The 21,689-nt window shown below is 36.2% G+C and overlaps 1 protein-coding gene across 1 annotated transcript; it reads right to left on the reverse strand.

The window, feature by feature from the left end:
- Positions 1-692: 692 nt before the first annotated feature.
- Positions 693-21,298, reverse strand: LOC124520911 (arylamine N-acetyltransferase 1). The gene is made up of 2 exons (XM_047092029.1): positions 21,221-21,298; positions 693-1,854 (listed from the first exon to the last, which is right to left on the reverse strand). Exon 2 carries the CDS (start codon positions 1,846-1,848, stop codon positions 976-978), a length of 873 nt encoding a protein of 290 aa, XP_046947985.1. The 5' UTR covers positions 1,849-1,854; positions 21,221-21,298; the 3' UTR covers positions 693-975.
- Positions 21,299-21,689: the final 391 nt, after the last annotated feature.

The raw sequence follows: 21,689 nt of genomic DNA on the forward strand, positions 1-21,689 counted from the left end.
TCTTTATTTCATCACTGTCTTATAGTTTTTGAGTGTATAGATCTTTCATTCTTGTGGCTAAATTTATTCCTAAGTGTTTTTATTGTTTTCATGCTATTGTGAATTTCTTTTTCAAATATTCTGTTGTTAGTGCTTAAAAATGCAATTGGGGGTGCCTGAAAGAAAGGAAAGCATCGGAGGAAAGCAAGAGCCTAAGGTAGTGACAACTTCTCATTGGCTGAATTGTGGTATCATTGGCTGATCTTGTTGAAGGGCAAGGAAAAATTCTTACTGTTGGAGTAAAGTAAGCTTCTTATTGTGAATACAAGATACACATCTTGTTGGGGTCTGCAATTGATGAAAAGTGGTAGGACGTATGAGCTCCCCATTCTGGCCTCCCAACTCTATTTCAAATGAAGTTTCATTCATTTTCACAAACCAATATGGAAGATTTCCTAGCACAAATCACTATATTCACCCAAGAAAACCATAGGCCATCCTTAAAATACTTTTCTTATTAATTTTGAAAAGTTTCTGATTATATTTCTTTTTTTTTTCAACGTTTATTTATTTTTGGGACAGAGAGAGACAGAGCATGAACGGGGGACGGGCAGAGAGAGAGGGAGACACAGAATCGGAAACAGGCTCCAGGCTCCGAGCCATCAGCCCAGAGCCCGACGCGGGGCTCGAACTCACGGACCGCGAGATCGTGACCTGGCTGAAGTCGGACGCTTAACCGACTGCGCCACCAAGGCGCCCCTGATTATATTTCTTTAAAATGTTATCTAACTATAAATCCTGATATTTTTAAGAGTGAAATTTTCTTTAATATAATGTGCAAACAATTGAGGAAATATGGTAATTGATAGTTGATAAATTCGGTGATAAATACATAAACACTTATTAGTTTATTTTCTCTAATATATGTTTAATATTTTCTATAACAAAAAGTTTCAGTACATGAAGTAATACTGAAGACTATTTTTACTCCTTACTCTAAATGGTAAAAAGTTGATCACCATGTTTGGGCACAAACTTTCTCTCTAAGGAAATATTAAATGTATTTTTCAGCTTTTGTTCTACTTCTTCTTCATTCAGGACCTTAAACTCTACCAAATCCATATTGTCCTTATAATTGAATTTCCTATAGGTAAGGGTGCAGCCCACTAAACAGTGAACCCCTTCAGATGTCTGCAAGGAACAGAATGACTTGCTTGTAAACACAGATGTTGGAGATGTCTGAAGGTATGTATTCACAGACTCAAAATCTTCAATTGTTCGAGGTTCAAGAGTAAAGGAGTATATTTTTCTGTATTTATTTTTTTCCAGGAGATCAGAATTAAGAAATTCTTCATTTGCAATGTACTGCTGTCTTCTGATTTGGTCCAGGTACCAGATTCCTCTCTCTTCTGTCAAGCGGAAGATGCAAGGCACTTGAGGCTGATCCTTTCCAGAAATTAACTCCAGAGGCTGCCACATCTGGTAAGAACGTCCAAATCCAGCATCCACTATGTAATTCTTACCCTCAGTAGTCACCTTCAGCAGGAGATGAATCATAGCATTACTATATTTGTTGGTTGCAGTACTGTACACATAACCCCCCAACATTGTGGTCTCATAACCAATTGTGGTCAGAACCCAGTACAGAAGATGATTGACCTGGAGACACCATCCACCACGGTTCCTCCACACAACTTGCTCAAAAATGGCCTTCAAGCCCAATTCCATGGTTTCCCCACAATGGATGTTAAGGTTCTCAAAGGGAATGGCTCGGATCTGGTGCTGAAGAATGTCAGTTAATGTTTCCAAGTCCAATTTGTTCCTAAAATTCTTATAACCAATTCTTTCAAAATATGCTTCAATGTCCATGATCCCCTAAGGGAAAGACGACAAAATAGAAACAAATATATTTCTTTTCCATTTGAATTTCTTTTATTAGCTTAATTATAACATATTTTTAATATGTAAATACAATCAGTGGTTATAAAGATCCATAATCATAAGTCTTTTGTTTAGTGGTTTTATTGTATAAAATACTTTGATGAATACAAATTCACCTAGTAGACTTAGTAACCCTGTAGGAAAACTATCATTTCATTCACATTTTGAACATGAAAAATTGGAAATTCAGAATAAGTGAGGAGCGAAATTATAAAGAGCTTACATGTGGTTTTCTTCATGATGAACAAAGCAAGGTTTGAATCAGTATCAAAACAGGATTTACAAATAATTCCTAATATAAACAGGAGAATTATTAAAGAAGTCCATTTTATTCATGGTGCCTGACCCATTCACTTTCCCCTTTAGATAAAACCATAGTCAAAGTTTCCCACTCAAAGATTTACATTCATTTGTGCACTGATTTATTAATTCATTCAATATAGTTTCTGAATACCTACTATGTATTTGCTACTGATCTGCTGCTTGCTTGCCCACAGAAATCTTACATTTTAGTAGGGATTGGGCTGACATAAATAGTAAATTAAATAAACCAATAAAATATTCAATTTCTTAGATTATGATAAGTGCTTTGTGGAAAACTAAAGCAAAGAAAGAATACACATTGTTCACTGAGAGAACTTTAATTTCAAACAAATTCATCAAAGAAATTTTCATTGTGATCTTAAGGATGTGAGAGAATGAACCATGTCCACATTGTGTGGACCACTTAGGCAGAAGAAACAGCAAAAAAAGTACACTTGCCTAGAATGTTCAGAGAACATGTAGAAAGCTAGTGATTGAAGCAGAGTGAGAGGGAATGTGGATTGAAATGAGATCAGACAAGTGACATAGGTCTATAAACCATATCAGCCTTTTGGCCTTTAGTCTGAAGTGCAAAATCACTGTGAGAAGGACAGTAGGGGAAGGTTTCAGTTCAGCAAAGTATACCATAATCATTTTGATATTTCTGGCTATTTTATGAAGAATAAGTTGTACATATTCAGCTGAACATTTAACCTAAGAAAGACCAATTTAAAGTACAAAGGCTCTAGACCAGTGCTTTGCTCATGGATGGCATGTTATCCAAGTCGGGTCAGTGAGACTCTACTGAAGGAATTTTTCTGAAACCTAAGCAGATATATTCTCCTGCAGGGCTAAACACTGGTAGGATATTTTCTCAAAGCTACAAGGAAAACTTGCTGAAAAATAATATCAACAAAGAATTTATGGAGTTGAGAAAAGAAAAGCAGGAGAAAAGACAAGAAAGACATGAATAAAATCTTAAATTATCTCTTGACTTTCCGCTAAGGTGAGCTAAAAAAAAAAGCACTTATTTTGTTAAATCTCATGTAGAAAAGTTTTCTGTCCCCTGCTAGTGAAGAGCCCTAATCCCATGTAAGACACTACTTGTAACAGTGGTGCCTTACCATTGTTAATATAACATGGCCTGAAGTGACATGAAACAAAAGGCCCTGTCCCTAAGCTAGTGGTGATAAGCTATATGTTTCTATTGTCCTTATTGTCATTTCTTTTGTATTTTTTCTCTTTCTTCATCAACTCTTCTTTCCATTTTGTTATTGTTTCAAATTTGTGCATTCTTGGTGTCTGCAACTTTATTTTCTCCAAATAATTTCATTTCTTCTCATCTTAATTTGCATTGGTATGTTTCATCAACATGTACAAAAGCTCTAAAACTATCACTCAGAAACAGAGAACAACTGTAATTTAGCCAGACCATCCCAAACCTTTCCTTATTTCTATATCCAGAAGCAGTGTTGAGTAAGGACAGGTGATGTGGAACAAAGGATATATGGTTTAGATATGCTTTATCTTAAAAGAAATTAGTCAACAGTTTTAAACTACTGAGACTCAAATTGCAATAATTTTATACAGATATCAAGGCAAACCCTTTTGCAACGTGGCACAACCTGAGATGTCATGGTACAAAGGCTTTAAGTTTAAAAATTTTTTTTTCAACGTTTATTTATTTTTGGGACAGAGAGAGACAGAGCATGAACGGGGGAGGGGCAGAGAGAGAGGGAGACACAGAATCGGAAACAAGCTCCAGGCTCTGAGCCATCAGCCCAGAGCCTGACGCAGGGCTCGAACTCACGGACCGCGAGATCGTGACCTGGCTGAAGTCGGACGCTTAACCAACTGCGCCACCCAGGTGCCCCTAAAGGCTTTAAGTTTAATAGTCATAAGTTTAGTATTTCTCTTTTCTCTCCTCATATTTCTTTCAGATGCTTTTATTTCTCTTGTTTTTGACTCAGCTAGCACTCCCTTTCTCTGTTCTTGATATCTGAAACATTGTTTTATTTAAATCTATTAGATCCATTACATTTCTTGTCATCTCAAAAGCATCTTTTCCCAACAAGCTGTAATACTCTACCATGTAGGCACAGAGGAACAACTGGTATTTAGCCAGGCCACCTCATACCCTCTCTGGCACCTAACCAATAATCTAAATGTATATATAAAGAACAGAGGTGAAGGTTAATTGAAAGGGAATCAAGTAGTTTATAGATTGGCCATTTGATTCTTGGTCCGACCATTATTACTTCTACTAGGAAATTATTTTATATAATTTTTGAATTGTCATAGTTTGTTTTCAAGTGTTTTGTTTTCCTTTTTCCCCTCTTTCTCTTTATACTCTTTTTAAGATATAATTTTTTTTGAGAGAGAGAGAGAGGATGAAAGTAAGAGGCAGAGAGAGAGAGAGTCCCAAAAGGGGCAGAGAGAAAGAGAGAGAGAGAAGCAGGGTTCATACAAAGTGGGGCTTATCTTTTACCTGAAGCATGGGTTGCATTCTACCTGAAATGGGGCTTGTGTTCACCTCAATCAGGGCTTGAGCTCAATCGAACTCATCAACTGTGAGATCGTGACCAGAGCCGATGTCTGATGCTTAACGACTGAGCCACTCAGGCGCCCTTAAGATAGAATTTTAAATTAGAATTTAGTAACTGTATGTCCACTAAAAAAAATCAGTTTCTATTAGGAGTCTCAATGCAAACATGTTGTAACTAAAAAAATACTTGAGTATTTTGTAACTAAACATAAGAAATTGTGTGTAACTAAAGTGATTCAAAGCAAAATGCTGGGAAAGCATTTCACTGGGAAATAGTGAATATTTCTACTGCGAAAGTAAAAAGTAGTTGGAAGGGAAATATCGCATTGGAAATGCTATTAGCTTTATAAGTTGATTTGTAGCATCTCTGTGAAGTGATATACCCTTTGCTTCCAGCTTAAAGATAAATGTAAAACTCAAAGACAAAATGAACATACTTATAGAGTGCTGAGAAGTTTCATAAAGGTACTTAATATCTTAGGCAAATTAGAAGGGGAATGATTTTTAGTTTCCATTCAGAATACTTAGAAATTTCTTATTTCTGGCCTTAACTCTAGAAATAATAGATAAGATAATAAAATATATATTGTGATTTCCCTTGCAAACAAAAAAGTATTTGGTGGACAGTGAATTATTTTTTAAAAATCCCTAAAAATGCAAAACAGAAAAGAAAGGACTAAAAAGTGAATATCTGAATTATGTAGGAGACACTGTAGAAAGTATAGCCACAGGAAATGACAGCAGCACTGATGGAATTCTAGTCATGGACATTGTGGAAGCCAGAGGAGGCTCAGAAGCAACAAGATGATTGTCATGGGATCAGCAAGGAAGAGTAAAACATGTTTCATGCCCCTGATTACTACAAGATTTACCAAACACAGAAACACCAGTATGTAATGGTAGTACCTGGTCTTCCTTTAGATGTAAAGTATACTTGGGGATATTGGCACAGAAAAATAAGGTAATGTTTTTAATGTATGGTGTCACCAGAAAAGAACTGCTTATATACAGAAGATTGGCCACCCAACTATCTTCTGTCATAATTCATTTCCACTGAAAAGATTGAAGAGTCAAGTCCCACCCCAACCAGACATCTCCCCAGTCATATTAAAGAAACAAAGAGGGAGGGGAGCCTGGATGGATCAGTTGGTTAAATGACTCTTGATTTCAGCTCAGGTCATGATCTCATGGTTCATGTGTTTGAGACCTGCATTGGGCTACACACTGACAGTGTAGAGCCTGCTTGAGATTCTCTCTCCCTCTCTCTCTCTCTTTCTCTCTGCCTTTCCCCCCCACACACTCCATCTCTAAATAAATAAACTTAAAAAAAAAAGAAACCAAGGGGGAGCCAGAGCCTCACATACATGAATATAATAAAAAAGCAGAATGCAAATATACTGAGATTGGGATAAGAAGAAAAGGACATACTATGTAAAATACAAAGAAAGACCACCAACTCAAGAAAAATATAAACTGAACAATGAAAATATTTTTTTCACAGGTACTTGGAATAATAGAACATTTAAAAAGGACTTATAAAATAAAGCCAAAAGATGAGGTGCTAAAATAATACAGTATTATGGAAAAAAAGATTTCAGGCCTTAGGAAACTAATGAAGAACAAAAACAAAGCTAACACATAATCAATTATAAACAGAAAGGAACAATATAGATACAGCATGATTTCAAATTTCTTAAGTAGAAGAAAAACTTGATACTCAGATTACTATGAGTTAATAAAAAGATAAAGCCATTAAACAAGGAAAAGCTAGTAGAAAAAGTAGTCAAGGATGATTCAATGTAAAGATAATTGGTGTTTCTGAAGAAAACTCAAAAATCATAATAGAAAGAGTGGGGCACCTGGTTGGCTCAGTCTGTTAAGTTTCCGACCCTTAATTTTGGCTCAGGTCATGATCTCCCAGTGCTGTAAGCACAGAGCCTGTTTGAGATTCTGTCTCTCTCCCTCTCTCTTTGCCTCTCCGCTGCTTGTGCTCTCTCTCTCTCTGTCTCAAAAGTAAACTTTTAACAAATAGAGAAAGAGATGACATATTCCTGAAATGAAGCAAAAAAAAAATATATTTATAACACAAGAAAAACAAGATTTGGGAAAAGTCTGATTTAACGTATTCAGCACCGGAATATATTCTGATTAAATTGTTGAATATTCAAAATTTAACTATTCAAGCATCAGGCAGAGAAAGCAAACAATTTATAAGGCAGAAAAATAAGACTGGCATCAGAATACTTCACAGAAGTATCCAAATGTGAAGTAATTGAATTATGCTTACAAAGTACTGAATGGAAGTGTGACCCTCAGATGATTATGTTAGTTTTTAATTTAATCATGAAGGCAACATAAATATAAAGACAATCTCAAACATGAAAAAAAAAAAACTTGAGAAATAAAACAATGACAAGCTACCTTGACAAAATATTACCTCTACAGTGGTTAGTGAAGATGTAAATCAAAATGAGAAAAAAATAAGGAAGAGAGAGGCCAAAATAAAGGAGTGCTGCGCAGAATTGACTCCCTTTACTATAGAATAAAGAGTAGAAAATTTATGAGAATTATAGCTGAAGTAATTTAAAAACATTAAAAAATGTGACTCAATGAAACCCTTTAAACCTATTGGCCTCCAAAACAGGTACAAAGGGATGAAGAACAGAGCATGTTTAGTGTATGTACCTAGACAGGCACATGAGATTTGTGAGGATTCAGAACTAAGGACAGTGTGGGGAGAATACTGCCTGTAAGCCACTCAAATCACCTCAGATCTCTTTTACCATTTTGCTGTGCTTGGCCTAGCTTTGTGTTTTTTTTAAATGTATTTAAATTCAAGTCAGTAGTATTGGTTTCAGGATTCATCACTCACGTATAACACCCAGCTGCTCATCCCACCAAGTGCCCTCCTTAATGCCCGTCACCCATTTAGTCCATCCCCCACACCCATCTCCCTTCCAGTAACCCTGTTTATATTTAAGAGTCTGTTACGGTTTGCCTCCCTTTCCGTTTTTATCTTATTTTTCCTTCTCTTCCCCTATGTTTTCTGTTATGTTTCTTAAATTCCACTAGTGAAATCATATATTTTTCCTTATCTGACTGATTCATTTTGCTTAGCATAATACACTCTAGTTCAATCCATGTTGTTGCAAATGGCAAGATTTCATTCTTTGTGATCACCAAGTAGTATTCCATTGTATATATACACCACATTCTTTAATCCATTCATCAGTCGATGAACATTTGGGCTATTGTTGATAGCACTGCTATAAACGGAGTACCTGTGCCCCTTCAAATCATCATTTTTGTATCCTTTGGATAGATACCTAGTAGTGCAATTGCTGGGTCATAGGGTAATTCTATTTTTAATTTTTTGAAGAACCTCCATACTATTTTCCATGGTGGCTGTACCAGTTTGCATTACCACCAACAGTGCAAAAAGGTTTCCCTTTCTCCACATACTTGCCAACATCTGTTGTTTCCTGAATTTTAAATTTTAGCTATTCTGACAGGTATGAGGTGGTATAACTTTTGCATTCTTATGCATAAGGACCTGCACCCTAGACCTGCTTTGGAGAATTCCTTGAGGGCTTCTACATCTGCTTTGCCTCTCTCTCTCTGGAAAGCTGAAAATGACAGGCTTCTAGGGCTGCCCTCGGTCAGTGACTTACTGGTGGGAGGTTTTGAAAACCCAGGTGCTTGCCTTGTGTCTGGACAAACTTATAGTTCTCACTGAAGCTGAAACTTGGTTTCTCTCAGAAGAACTTCCTTAATATGTCACTTGCACATGGGTCCTTGTCTCAGTGTCTGATTATGGGAAACTGACTTAAGTCGCATTGATGGTTATTTTGGAGAGCTGTATGAAGGAAGGTAAGATATACAGAATAAGGCCAACAATAAAGGGCCTTGAATATCAGATAAAAGACACTTGTTTTTTTCTGTAGATAAAATGGATGGTTTTTTTTGAATGATCAATATTAAGTGGTTGAATGGACTGCTGTGATTTATCCTTAAGTGACTTATCCTTAAGTGACATGTTACTTCAATTACAATTTACCATTTTGAATGTACACCTGGAGAGAAGGTTGGTATGTAGAATTTGCTGTCTAGTTTCCAGTCTCTAGAATCTCTGTATTTTACATGTGCATCAGTGGTTTTAATTTTTTTTTTTTGTTAAGGAAACCCTTATTGTCTCCTAAAAGGAAGTTACAAGCAAGAGCCTTAAAAAAATTTTAAATAGATTTATCCAGGGAGAGACCTCATGGGGTGGTTCCCTACCACTCAAGACAATGAGCAGCACAAATAAATTATTGATTCAGATGGAATCATTTGTAACTACTGTCTAAAGTGAGATGAACCAAAGGGACCCACACCAAGACACATTGTAACTAACATGTCAACAGTTGAAGTTAAAGAGAAAATCTGAAAAGCAGGTAGAGAAAAAAAAGCTAGTTATGTACAAGGGAACATCAATAAGACTAGCAGATTTTTCGGTAGAAACTTTTTTCTATTTTTCAGTAGAAATTTTGTAGGCCAGAAAGAATGGCCCAATATATTCAAATGTCTGGTAAAGTTATGACTTAGAATTGAAGGAGAGATAAGAATGTACTCAGACAAGTAAAAGTTAAAGGAGTTCATCAATACCCAACAAGCCTTGCAAGCAATGTTAAGAAAACTTCCTTAAGCAAAAAAGAAAAAGCCATATCTAAATAAGAAAATTATGAAAGAAAAAATTTCCCTGATAAACATATAGTAAAGATAGTGGATCAGACATTTATATAGTTAGTATGTAATCTAAAAAACAAAAGTAACAAAATCACCCAGTCACAATAATTAGTAAAATCAAATAATAACAAAATTAAATAATAATAATAATAACAATAAAATAATACCATGTAAAATAACATCAAAAACATACAATGTGGGGGGTAGTAAAAGTGTACTTTTAGGATGCAGTTCAACTTAAGTGACCCTCAACTTAAAATAGTCTGCTATGTACATAGGATGTTACATATAAACCTCATGGTAACCACAAATCAAATGTCTATACACAAGAGAAATAAGAAATAAAAATAAACAACGCTAGGGAAAGCCACAAACTTAGAAAAGATATCAAGAGGAAAAGAAAAGAACAAAGAAATAGAAAAACAAACAGAAAACAACAAAAAAAGGCTATAAGCACATACTTATCAATAACTACTTTAAATGTAAAAGAACAGAATGCTCCAATTAAAATACACAGATTGGCTAAATGAATAAAAATAACAAGACACAGACATATGCTGTATACAAGAGACTCACTTGATTTAAAAAAAAACACACACACAATAGCCAAATTATGGAAAGAGCCTAAATGTCCATCAACTGATGAATGGATAAATTGTGGTTTATATACACAATGGAGTACTACATGGCAATGAGAAAGAACGAAATATGGCCCTTTATAGCAACGTGGATGGAATTGGAGAGTGTGATGTTAAGTGAAATAAGCCACACAGAGAAAGACAGATACCATATGTTTTCACTCTTATGTGGATCCTGAGAAACTTAACAGAAACCCATGGAGGAGGGGAAGGAAAAAAAAAAGAGGTTAGAGTGGAGAGAGCCAAAGCATAAGAGACTCTTAAAAACAGAACAAACTGAGGGTTGATGGAGGGTGGGAGGGAGGGGAGGGTGGGTGATGGGTATTGAGGAGGGCACCTTTTGGGATGAGCACTGGGTGCTGTATGGAAACCAATTTGACAATAAATTTCATATATTGAAAAAAAAATAAAATAAAAATAAAATTAAATTAAAAACACACATAAAAAGACTGAAAGTAATGGGACATAAAAAGATATTTTGTGAATGGAAACAGAAAGAAAGCTGGGGTAGCAATCCGTATATGAGACAAAATAGACATTAAAGCAAAGATTGTAATGAGACCAGAAAAAGGCATTACATAACAATAAAGGGATCAACACAACAAGTGGATATAACGCTTACATATATAACACTGTTAGGTGCACCTGACATGGCAGCACCTAAATACTTAAAGCAATACTAACATACAGAAAGTGAGAAACTGACAGTAATAGGATAATAGATTTTAACATTCCACTAACATCAATAAATAGATCATCCAGAGAGAAAATCAATAAGAAATGCCACCTTAAATGTACTATTAGACCAGAAAACTTAATAGATACTGATAGTAACAAGAGATGAAGAAAGGCATTATATCACAGTTTAGAGGTCTAGCCATCAAGAAGATCTAACAATTGTAAATATTTATGCCCCCAACTTGGAAAAACCCAAACAATAAATCAATTAATAACAAACATAAACTCCTTGATAACAATACCATAATGGTAGAAGACTTTTTAAAACAAAAATATTTATGCTTAAGAGAGAGAGTGCTCACACACACATGAGTGGGGAAGGGGCAGAAAGAGCAGGGGACAGAGGATCCAAAGTGTGCTCTGTGCTGACAGCAGAGACCTGTATGCGGAACTTGCACTAATGAACTGTGAGATCATGACCTGAGTCAAAATCAGATGCTCAACTGAATGAGCCACCCAGGTGCCCCAGGAGGAGACTGTAATATGGTGATTACAGCAAGTGACAAATAATTTAAGCAGAAAATGAACAATGAAACAAAGGCTTTGAATGGCACCCTGGATGAGATGGACTTAACAGATATATTCAGAATATTTAATCCTAAAACAGCAAAATACACATTCTTCCCGAGTGCACCTGGAACATTCTTCAGAATAGATCACATATAGGATCAGAAATCAGGCCTCAACAAGTATAAAAAGATCAAGATCAAACCATGCATATTTTCATATCACAATGTTATGAAACTTGAAGCCAACAACAAGAAAAAATTTGGAAAGTCCTCAAATACATGGAGGTTAAAGAACATCCTACTAAGGAATAAATGGGTTAGCCAGGAGATTAAAGAAGAAATTTTTAAAAATACATGGAGACAAATGAAAATGAAAACATGACAGTCCATACCCTTTGGGATGCAGTCCTAAGGGGAAAGTACATTGAACTCTGGTCTATCTCAAGTAACAACAAAAAAGTCCCAAATATACAGCCTAACCTTACACCTAAAAGAGCTAGAAAAGGAACAGCAAATAAAGCCTAAACCCAACAGAAAAGGGAAATAATAAAGATTTGAGCAGAAATAAACAATATAGAAACAACAACAAAAAAAACAGAACAAATAAATGAATCCAAGACTTGGTTCTTTGAAAGAATTGACAAAGTTGACAATCCCCTAGCTAGACTTATCAAAAAGAAAAGAGAAAGACTCAGACAAAATCACAAATGAAAGAGGAGAGATCACAATCAACACCACAGAAATACAATTATAAGAGAACACTATGAAAAATCATATGCCAACAAACTAGGCAATTTGGAAGAAATGGACAAATTCCTAAAAATGCACAAACAACCAAAACTGAAACAGGAAGAAATATAAAATTTAAATGGACTCCTAACCAGCAAAGAAATTGAATCAAAATTCTCCAACAAACAAGTGTCTTGGCAAGATGTCTTCCCAGAGGAATTCTACCAGACTTTTAAAGAAAAGTTAATACCTATTCTCAAACTGTTCCAAAAGCTAGAAATAGAAGGAAAGCTTCCAAACTCATTCTCTGAAGCCAGCATTACCTTGATTCTAAAACCAAACAAGGACTCCACTGAAAACAATTACAGGCAAACATCCTGGTCTTTTGCATCTGAAACTAGATGCAAAAATTCTCAGCAAGATACTAGCAAAATGAACTCAACAGTACATTAAAGAATGATCGACTGGCATTTATTCCTGGGCTTCAGGGTTGGTGTATCACATTGACTGATTTGTGAGTATGTAACCAACCTTGCAGCTGAGAAAATTGGACAGTGACATGCAGAAAAATGAAACTGGACCACTTTCTTACATCATACACAAAAATGAACTCAAAATGGATGAAAGACCTAAATATGAGACAGGAAACCATCAAAATCCTACAGGAGAAAACATGCAGCAATCTCTTTGACCTCAACCTCAGCAACTTCTCACTAGACATGACTCTGGAACCTGGGAAATAAAACACAAAAGTGAACTATTGAGACCTCATCAAGATGAAAACTCCTGCACAACAAAGGAAACAATCAACAGAACTAAAAGACAACCAATGGAATGGGAGAAGATATTTGCAAATGACATATCGGATAAAGGATTAGTACCCAATATCTATAAAGAATTTATGAAACTAAACACCCCAAAACACAAATAATCCACTAAACAAATGGGAGGAAGACATGAATAGACACTTTTCCATGCAAGACCTACAGATGGCCAACAACACATGAAAAATGCTCAACATCACTTATCAGGGAAATACAAATCAAAACTACAATGAGATACTACCTCACACCTGTCAGAATGACTAAAATTAACAACTCAGGAAACAAAAGACCTTGGTGAGGATGCAGAGAAAGGGGAACTCTTTTGAACTGTTGGTGGGAATGTAAACTGGCCCATCTGCTCTGGAAAACAGTGTGGAAGTTCCTAAAAAAATTAAAAATAAAACTACCCTGTGACCCAGCAAATGCACTACAAGGTGTTTATCCAAAGGATACAAAAATGCTGATTCAAAGGGGCACATGCAGTCCAATGTTTATAGCAATGCTATCAATAATAGCCAAATTATGGGTAAGAGCCCAAATGTCCATCTACTGATGAATGGCTAGAGATGTAGTATATATATACAACGGAATATTACTTGGCGATGAAAAAGAATGAAATTTTGTCATTTGCTGCAACACGTAGGGAACTAGAGTATATTATGCTACATGATATACTTCAGTCAGAGAAAGAAATATCATGATTTCACTCATGTGGAATTTAAGAAACAAAACACATGAACAAAGGGAAGGAAAGGAAAAATAAGGAAAAAACAGAGAGGGAAGCAAACCATAAGTGGCTCTTAAATGTAGAGAAGTGAAGGTTGCTGGAAGAGAGATTGGTGGGTGAGCTAAATGGGTGATGGGCATTAAGGAGGGCACTTGTTGGGATGAGCACTGGGTGTTATATATAAGTAATGAATCACTGGGTTCTACTCCTGAATCCAAGACTTCACTGTATGTTAACTAACTTGCATTTAAATAAATAAAAAAATATAGATAGCACATGTCATCAAAAACAACAGAATACATATTTTTTTCAAGTGCACATGGAACATTCTCAAAGATAGATTACAGTTTAGGCTACAAACAATAATTAATTTAAGAAGACTGAAATCATATCAACCTTCTTTTCAGACCACAACAGTTTGAAATTAGAAGTCAATTACAAGGAGAAAACTGGAAAAACCACATACCTGTGAGACAAAACAATATGATACTAAACAACCAATAGGTCAACAAAGAAATCAGAGGAAATCAAAATATAACTCAAAACAAATGAAAATGGAAACACTATGGCTCAAAACCTCTGGGATGCAGCAAAAAATAGTTCCAAAAGGGAAATTTACGGCAATGTGGGCCTATCCCAAGAAATAAAAATACTGAAATAGTCAAACCTTATACCTGGAGTAACTAGAAAAAGAACAAAGTCTAAAGTTAGTACAAGGAAGGAAATAATAAAGATGAGAGTAAAAATAAATAGAGACTAAAAAAAACATAAAAAAAGATTTGTGAAACTAAGAGTTGGTTCTTTGAAAAGATAAAAAAAATTGACAAACCTTTAGCCAAACATCTCAAGAAAAAAGAAAGACCCAAATAAGTAAAATCAGAAATGGGAGAGAAGTTATAACTGATAATACAGAAATACAAAGAATAATGATAGACTATGTGAAAAATTACAACAATTACTTGCCAACAAATGGGACAATCTGGAAGAAATGGATAAATGTCTAGAAACTATCTTCCAAGACAGAATTAGGAAGAAACAGATCTGAATAGACATTACTATTAATGAAATTGAATCAATAATAAAAAACAAAAACAAACAAATCAACCAACCAAACACCAAACAACTCCAAACAAACAAAAGCCCACGTGTCTTAAAAGATAAATTCTACCAAACATTTAAAGAAGAGTTAATACCTATCCTGGTGAAAATATTTCAAAATAATTAAGAGGAATGCTTCCAAAATCATTTAAGAAGGCCAATATTACACTCATACCCAAACCACAGAAAGACACCACACACACACACACACACACACTCACACACACATACACACACACACACACACACACACACAATTTCAGGCCAATATTCCTGATGAACACAAATGCAAAAATCCTAAAAAATTTAGCAAACCAAATTCAACAATATATTAAAAGGATCATACACCATGATCAAATGGGATTTATTCTAGAGATGCAACAACATTCACAAATGAACAACAGTAATACATCATATTAGCAAAAAGAAGGGTTAAAAAATATGGTCATCTTGGGGCGCCTGGGTGGCGCAGTCGGTTAAGCGTCCGACTTCAGCCAGGTCATGATCTCGCGGTCCGTGAGTTCGAGCCCCGCGTCGGGCTCTGGGCTGATGGCTCAGAGCCTGGAGCCTGTTTCCGACTCTGTGTCTCCCTCTCTCTCTGCCCCTCCCCCGTTCATGCTCTGTCTCTCTCTGTCCCAAAAATAAATAAACGTTGAAAAAAAAAATTAAAAAAAAAAATATATGGTCATCTTAATAGATACAGAAAAAAGCATTTTATAAAATTCAATATATCATTTATGATAAAACCTCTCAACAGAGTGGGTATGGAAGAAACATACTTCAACATAATAAAGGCTATAATATGCAAAACAACAGCCAACATCATAATCAACAGTGAAAAGATGAAAGTTTTTCCTCTAAGATCAAGAATAAGATGAATGCCCACTATTGCCACTATTATTCAACATAGTATTGGAAGTTCTAGCCACATCAGAAAAGAAAAGAAAAAATCAAAGTGGAAATAACAAGTAAAATTATCACTATTAGCAGAAAACATGATACTTTATATAGAAAACTCTAAAGATTCCACCTAAAAAACTATTAGAAGTAATAAATGAAATCAGTAAAGTTGTAGAATACCAAATTAATACACATACACCTGTGGCAATTCAGTCAGGTCTTGGACATAAGTAACTGATAAGAGGTTAATATACAGAATATGTAAAGAACTCACAAGCTCATTATCAAGAACAAATGAACAAACAATCCAATTAGAAAATGTGCAGAGGACCTGAATATGAATAGACATTTTTTCCAAAGAAGACATAAGGATCATCAACAGATGCATGAAAACACTCAATATCACTAGTCATCAGGGAAATGTAGATAAAAACAATGAGATTTCACCTCACACCTGTTAGAATGGCTAAAATCAAAACCACAAGAAAGACTAAGTGTTGCCAAGGAAATAGGAAAAAGAAACCTCATGCACCATTGGTCAGAATGCAAGCTGGTGAAGCCACTGTGAAAAACAGTGAGGTTTTGAGGTTTCTCAAAGAATTTAAAATAGAATTACTATGTGGTCCAGTAATTCCACTACTAGGTATTTACCCAAAGAAAACAGAAACACTAACTGAAAAGATATATGCACTCTTATGTTTCCAACAGCATTGTTTAAAATAACCACATGCAAAAAAATGATACTGGACTGCCTTCTTACACCACATACAAAAATAAACTCAAAATGACTTAAATGTGAGACCCCAGACTATGAAACTGATACAAGAAAGCATACACAGCTCTTAGACATTGGTTTGCACATGTTTTTTTAGATCTGTCTTTTAGGCATGGACAACAAAAGCAAAAATAAATAAGTGGGACTACATCAGACTAAAAAGCTTTCAACAGGAAAGAAACCTACCAACAAAACTAAAATGCAACCTACTGAATAGGAGAAGATACTTACAAAAGATATAATTGATAAGGGGTTAAAATACAAAATATAAAATTAACTCAAAAGATATGAAAAACAAACAATCCAGTTAAAAAACAGGCAGAGGACCTCACCAACTTAATTTTACCTATTCTGACAGGTATGAAGCAATATCTCATTGTGGTTTTGATTTGTATTTCCCTGATGATGAGTGATGAGCATTTTTCATGTGTTGTTGGCCATCTGTAGGTCTTGTATGGAAGAGTGTCTTGTCTATTCATGGGTCTTCCTCCCATTTGTTTAGTCAATTATTTTGGGGGGGTGTTTAGTTTGATAAATTCTTTATAGATTTTGGACACTAACCCTTTATCTGATATGTCATTTGCATATCTTCTCTCATTCCATTGGTTGTCTTTAGTTTTGTTGATTGTTTCCATTGCTGTGCAGAAGCTTTTTATCTTGATGAAGTCCCAGTAGTTGATTTTTGCTTTTGCTTCCCTTGCCTCTGGAGAAAGGGGAACACTCTTAACTGTTGGTGGGAATGAAAACTGGTGCAGCCACTCTGGAAAACAGTATGGAGTTTCCTAAAAAAAGTTTAAAAAAGAACTACCCTTGGGGTGCCTGAGTAGCTCAGTTGGTTAAGCTTCCAACTTTGGCCCAGGTCATGATCTCATTGTTCATGAGTCCGAGCCTTGTGTCTGGCTCTGTGCTGACAGCCAAAATCCTGGAGCCTGCTTCAGATTCTGTGTCTCCCTTTCTCTCTGTCCCTCCCCAACTCTCACTCTGTCTCTGTCTCTCAAAAATAAACATTAAAAAAAAAAACAGAACTACAACCCAGCAATTGCACTATTTACCCAAAAGATATAAAATAACTGACTCAAAGGGGCTTATGCACCCCAAAGTTTATAGCGGCATTATCAACAACAGGAAATTATGGAAAAGCCCAAATGTCCATTGACTGATAAATGGATACAGAAGTTGTGGCACATATACAAACACACACATACACACACACTAGAATATTTCTCAGCCACCAAAAAGAATTAAATCTTGCCATTTGCAACGAGACAGAAGAGCTAGAGTGTATTATGCTAAGTAAAAGAAACCAGTTATAGAAATACACATACCACATGATTTCACTCATATGTAGAATTTAAGAAATAAAACAGATGAACATAGGAGAAGTGGAAAAAAGAGGTAGAGGGCAGCAAATTAACTGTAGAGAACAAACTGAGCACTGATGGAGGGAGATGAGAGGGGGATGGGATAAATGGGTGATGGGTATTAAGGATGGCGCTTGCTGTGATGAGTACTAGGTGTTATAGGTAAGTAGTGAACCGATGAATTCTTAAAACCAATTTGCCATGTTAACTAACTAGAGTTTAACTAAAAAGTTGAAATAAAAAAATAGGCAGAGTACCTGAAGACGTGTTTCCAAAGAAGACATACAGATGGCCAACAGGTACATGAAAGGATGCTTAGCACCACTAATCACCAGGCAAATAGAAATCAAAACCTCGATACATCTATCACCTCACACTGTTGGAATGGCTAGTATCAAAAAAGAAATAGCAAGTGTTTGGGTGACTGGCTGACTCAGTCATAGAACATAGGACTTTTGATCTTGGGATCATGAATTGAAGCCCCACATTGGGCAAGGAGCTTACTTAAAAAGAAAAAAACACAAATAGCAAATATATGTGAGGATGTGGAGAATAGAGAATCCTTGTGTGCTGTTGGTGGGAATTTAAATTGGTACATTCACTATGGAAGACAGTATGATGGTTCCTCAAAAAATTAATAATAGAACTACCATGCAATCCAGCGATTTGATTTCTAGGTATTTAACTTATGAAAATGAAACATTAATTCAAAAAAATATATACCCCCTAAGTTCATTGCGGGATTACTTCCAATAGTCAAAATATAGAAGGAATCTAAGTGCCCATTGATAGAGGAATGGATCAAGAAGATATGGTAAGTATATATAATGGAATACCACTAAGCCATTTACAAATCTTGCCATTTGTAACAACATGGACAGACCTACAGGGTATTATGCTAAGTGAAATGAGTCAGAGAAAGACAACTACTGTATACTTTCACTTATATGTGTAATCTATAAAACAAAACAAACAAGAGAAACAGACTCATAGATACAAGGCTAATCTGCTGGTTTCTTAGAGAGGAGAAGTGTGGAGGGATAGGCTAAAGAGAAGGGGATTAAAATACCAACTTTCAGTTATAAAATAAGACATGGGAATACAATATACAATGTAGGGAATATGGTTAATAATATGCAATGATTTTACAGTGACGGATAGTGAAGTTATTGGTGATAACTTCACAATGTATATAAATACAGAATCATGTTTTATGCCTGAAACATATAAAATTCAACATCAATTACTTCAGTAAAAAAGAAAATAATAAAAATAAAAACTCCGCAGATAAATTCAAAGTGCAAAGTTGAAAATTACTGTCCAGCGACAGAATTCTCACTCTTCCCTTACTAGCTACATAACCTCAGAAAAACCTCTTGTCACCCTGTGCCTCAGAGTATTCCCATAAATTAGAATTACAAGATGACAGTTTGATATTACTTTACTAAGCTGTAGACAGGACAACATGGCTTATTACATGGAAAAGAACTACAACAGTTTTGTTGTGGGCTGAATGTTTGCACCTCTCCAATATGATAGTATTAAGAAATAGAGGGAGCCTTGGAAGAAAACTAGGGTTTGAAGTTGGAAGCTTCATGAATGAGATTTGTGCCTTTAGAAGTCACAAGACACTTTGCTTTCTTCCTACCTCATTTTTGTCTTGAAAGATAGACCAAGAAATCAGTCCTCTGGACTGAGGAAGTAGAGTCCTACAGCAAGGGGAGGTAGGATGTCAATACACACATAAACTGTACAAATCAGAAGTGGGCTTCCAAGTCTCCAGAACTCTAACAAAGAGTTGCTTAAGCAAAACACTTCATTCCTTTTTATGAATTAGTAATATTCCATAGTATAAATAGATGATTTTTGTTTACTTCTTCATTCCTTGATGAGAATTTGGGTTGTGTCCACTTTTAGCTATTATGAATAGCACAACTATGAACATTTGTGTTCAAGTACATTTTTCAGTATCTGTTCTCAAGTCTTTTGGATAGGTAGCTAGGAATAGAAATGCCGAGTTGAATAAAATAATTTTAAGGAGTCCTCCTGAATAACTTTTCTATGTGTTTTTTCTTTTCCTCCTCCCTTCCTTCCCTTTCCCTTCCCATCTTATCCATCCCATCTTATTTTGGCTCTGAGGCCCACCCCAACAACACTACAACCCAGCCCACTCCCAGAGGCAAGTGACCAGCCCAATAATGTTCCAGATGGAAAAGGAGAAGTTTCCAGGCAAGCTATGTCCACAGACCATCCTTGAACTGTGCACTGAAAAGCCCCACCCAAGAGAAGCAGTTGGTATGGCTAAAGACAGTTGGAATCGGCCCCAGTAAGCAGGAAGTTCTGAGAGTTTTGTTTTATTTTGTTTTTGCCCTCCTCAGGAGAAGCAGAAATTCAGATCTGAAGGTAAAATCTGCCTATGTTTAAAGTTAGCTCTGAACTTTTTAAGCCTATAAAGGAAAAAAAAATAGGTCTCTGAACAAGATGCAGCTAAATAGTTGACAGCTAACTTCCTTTGGATTGGGAGAGGGTGGGGTCAGCTGTTTTGTGACTGAGAAACTGAAATGAGAGCCCTGTGGAAGGGAAAGAGCAATTTATTTAAAAAGTGCCAACGGGCATTCTGTTGTGAGAATCATGGCAGAACATGGGAGCAATGTCCAGGGTGGAGAGCCCATTGGACCCCTTCCTCCTGGGGTTGTCTGCCTCAGCAGGTTCCTCTCTCCTATGGAATTCTGTACATCTGTGCTCAGGGAGTGGCATCCTCCGTCTGCCAACAGTGAAGGAGTTGATACTTGTCAGTTATGGCTCCTGGCACCCTCCCCACTAAGCCTCTTTTCAGTACGATAAAACTTGTGGGAATTCCTTTAAACATTGCAGACAGTGCAACCCAGCCTCCCTGGGCATTTCAGATTATTAGAGAATTTCTGATCAGCTAATGCAGGAGAAACAGGAAATATGGACTTGCTGCCTGCAGGACTAACTGGGCCCTTTGGGACACAGCCAGTTGGGGACAGAGGAGGTGGACACCACTGCTTCAATTATCCAAGAGGGAAATTCAGCTCCCTGAAACACTCATTATACACATTAGCTGTCTTTTAACACACTTCTCTAATCCACACAATCCTTTTAAGTTCTCTTATTACTTCCATTTTACTGATGAACAAACTGACTTTTAGAGATGTAGAGTGACCTAAGTCCTCATAGCTAAGATGTGGTGTGGCTTTGACCATAACCCAGACGGTTTGAATCAAGGGCCTGTGATCTTATATGCTGTATAGTAGTTATAGCATAAGAATGTAAAGTATGTGTTAGCCAAACTTCCTGAACCACCCTGGGACCTAAAATTCAGGCAAATGTAGTATCTAGTCCTCTGGACTCAACATTTAAGATAGGAATAAGCCCCAATTTCAAAGCACAGACAAGTCACTTACCGAGTTCCACTAGGACTCTCAACCAGGAAGCAGGCTGCCTGCCTTCTGTCCTCCCACTTCCAGCACCAATACAGGAAGTGCCCTCCCTGGCCTTACAAACTGCTCCGCCCTCAAAGTTGAGTTAGAATCACCTAGAGATCTCTGGGAAATGTAGTTTTGCTTGTGCACCTCTGATTCAAATCTATTCATTGAAAGAGTGGAGAGCTGTATTATCTGATGAGCCCTGGCCAAAAGCTGTGAGGGGTAGGTATTACATTGTATTTAACACAGTTCCTGCTTTTACAGAGCCCAAAGCCAGATGTCCTATGTGTAATGTGGAAGGTGAGGGTTTTGATGGGGTCCAGGAAAAGTAGAGGAGGCAGAAGAGGGGTGTTTTAAATCCTCAGGTTTTGACCACCTTTCTTCATCAAGTTCTGTGAGACCCCTCAGTTTCTATTTTTCTTTCTTCCATTCTCCATCTTCAGTCCCA

Source organism: Lynx rufus, unplaced genomic scaffold, assembly GCF_022079265.1.
Source record: "Lynx rufus isolate CCGP_SWC_20201006 ecotype Redwood Valley unplaced genomic scaffold, mLynRuf1.p SCAF_3, whole genome shotgun sequence".
Taxonomy (NCBI): domain Eukaryota; kingdom Metazoa; phylum Chordata; class Mammalia; order Carnivora; family Felidae; genus Lynx; species Lynx rufus.

What these genes read in the sequence shown, in the direction of transcription:
- LOC124520911 (XM_047092029.1), bottom strand. Translation starts at nt 1,848, where the DNA reads ATGGACATTGAAGCATATTTTGAAAGAATTGGTTATAAGAATTTTAGG.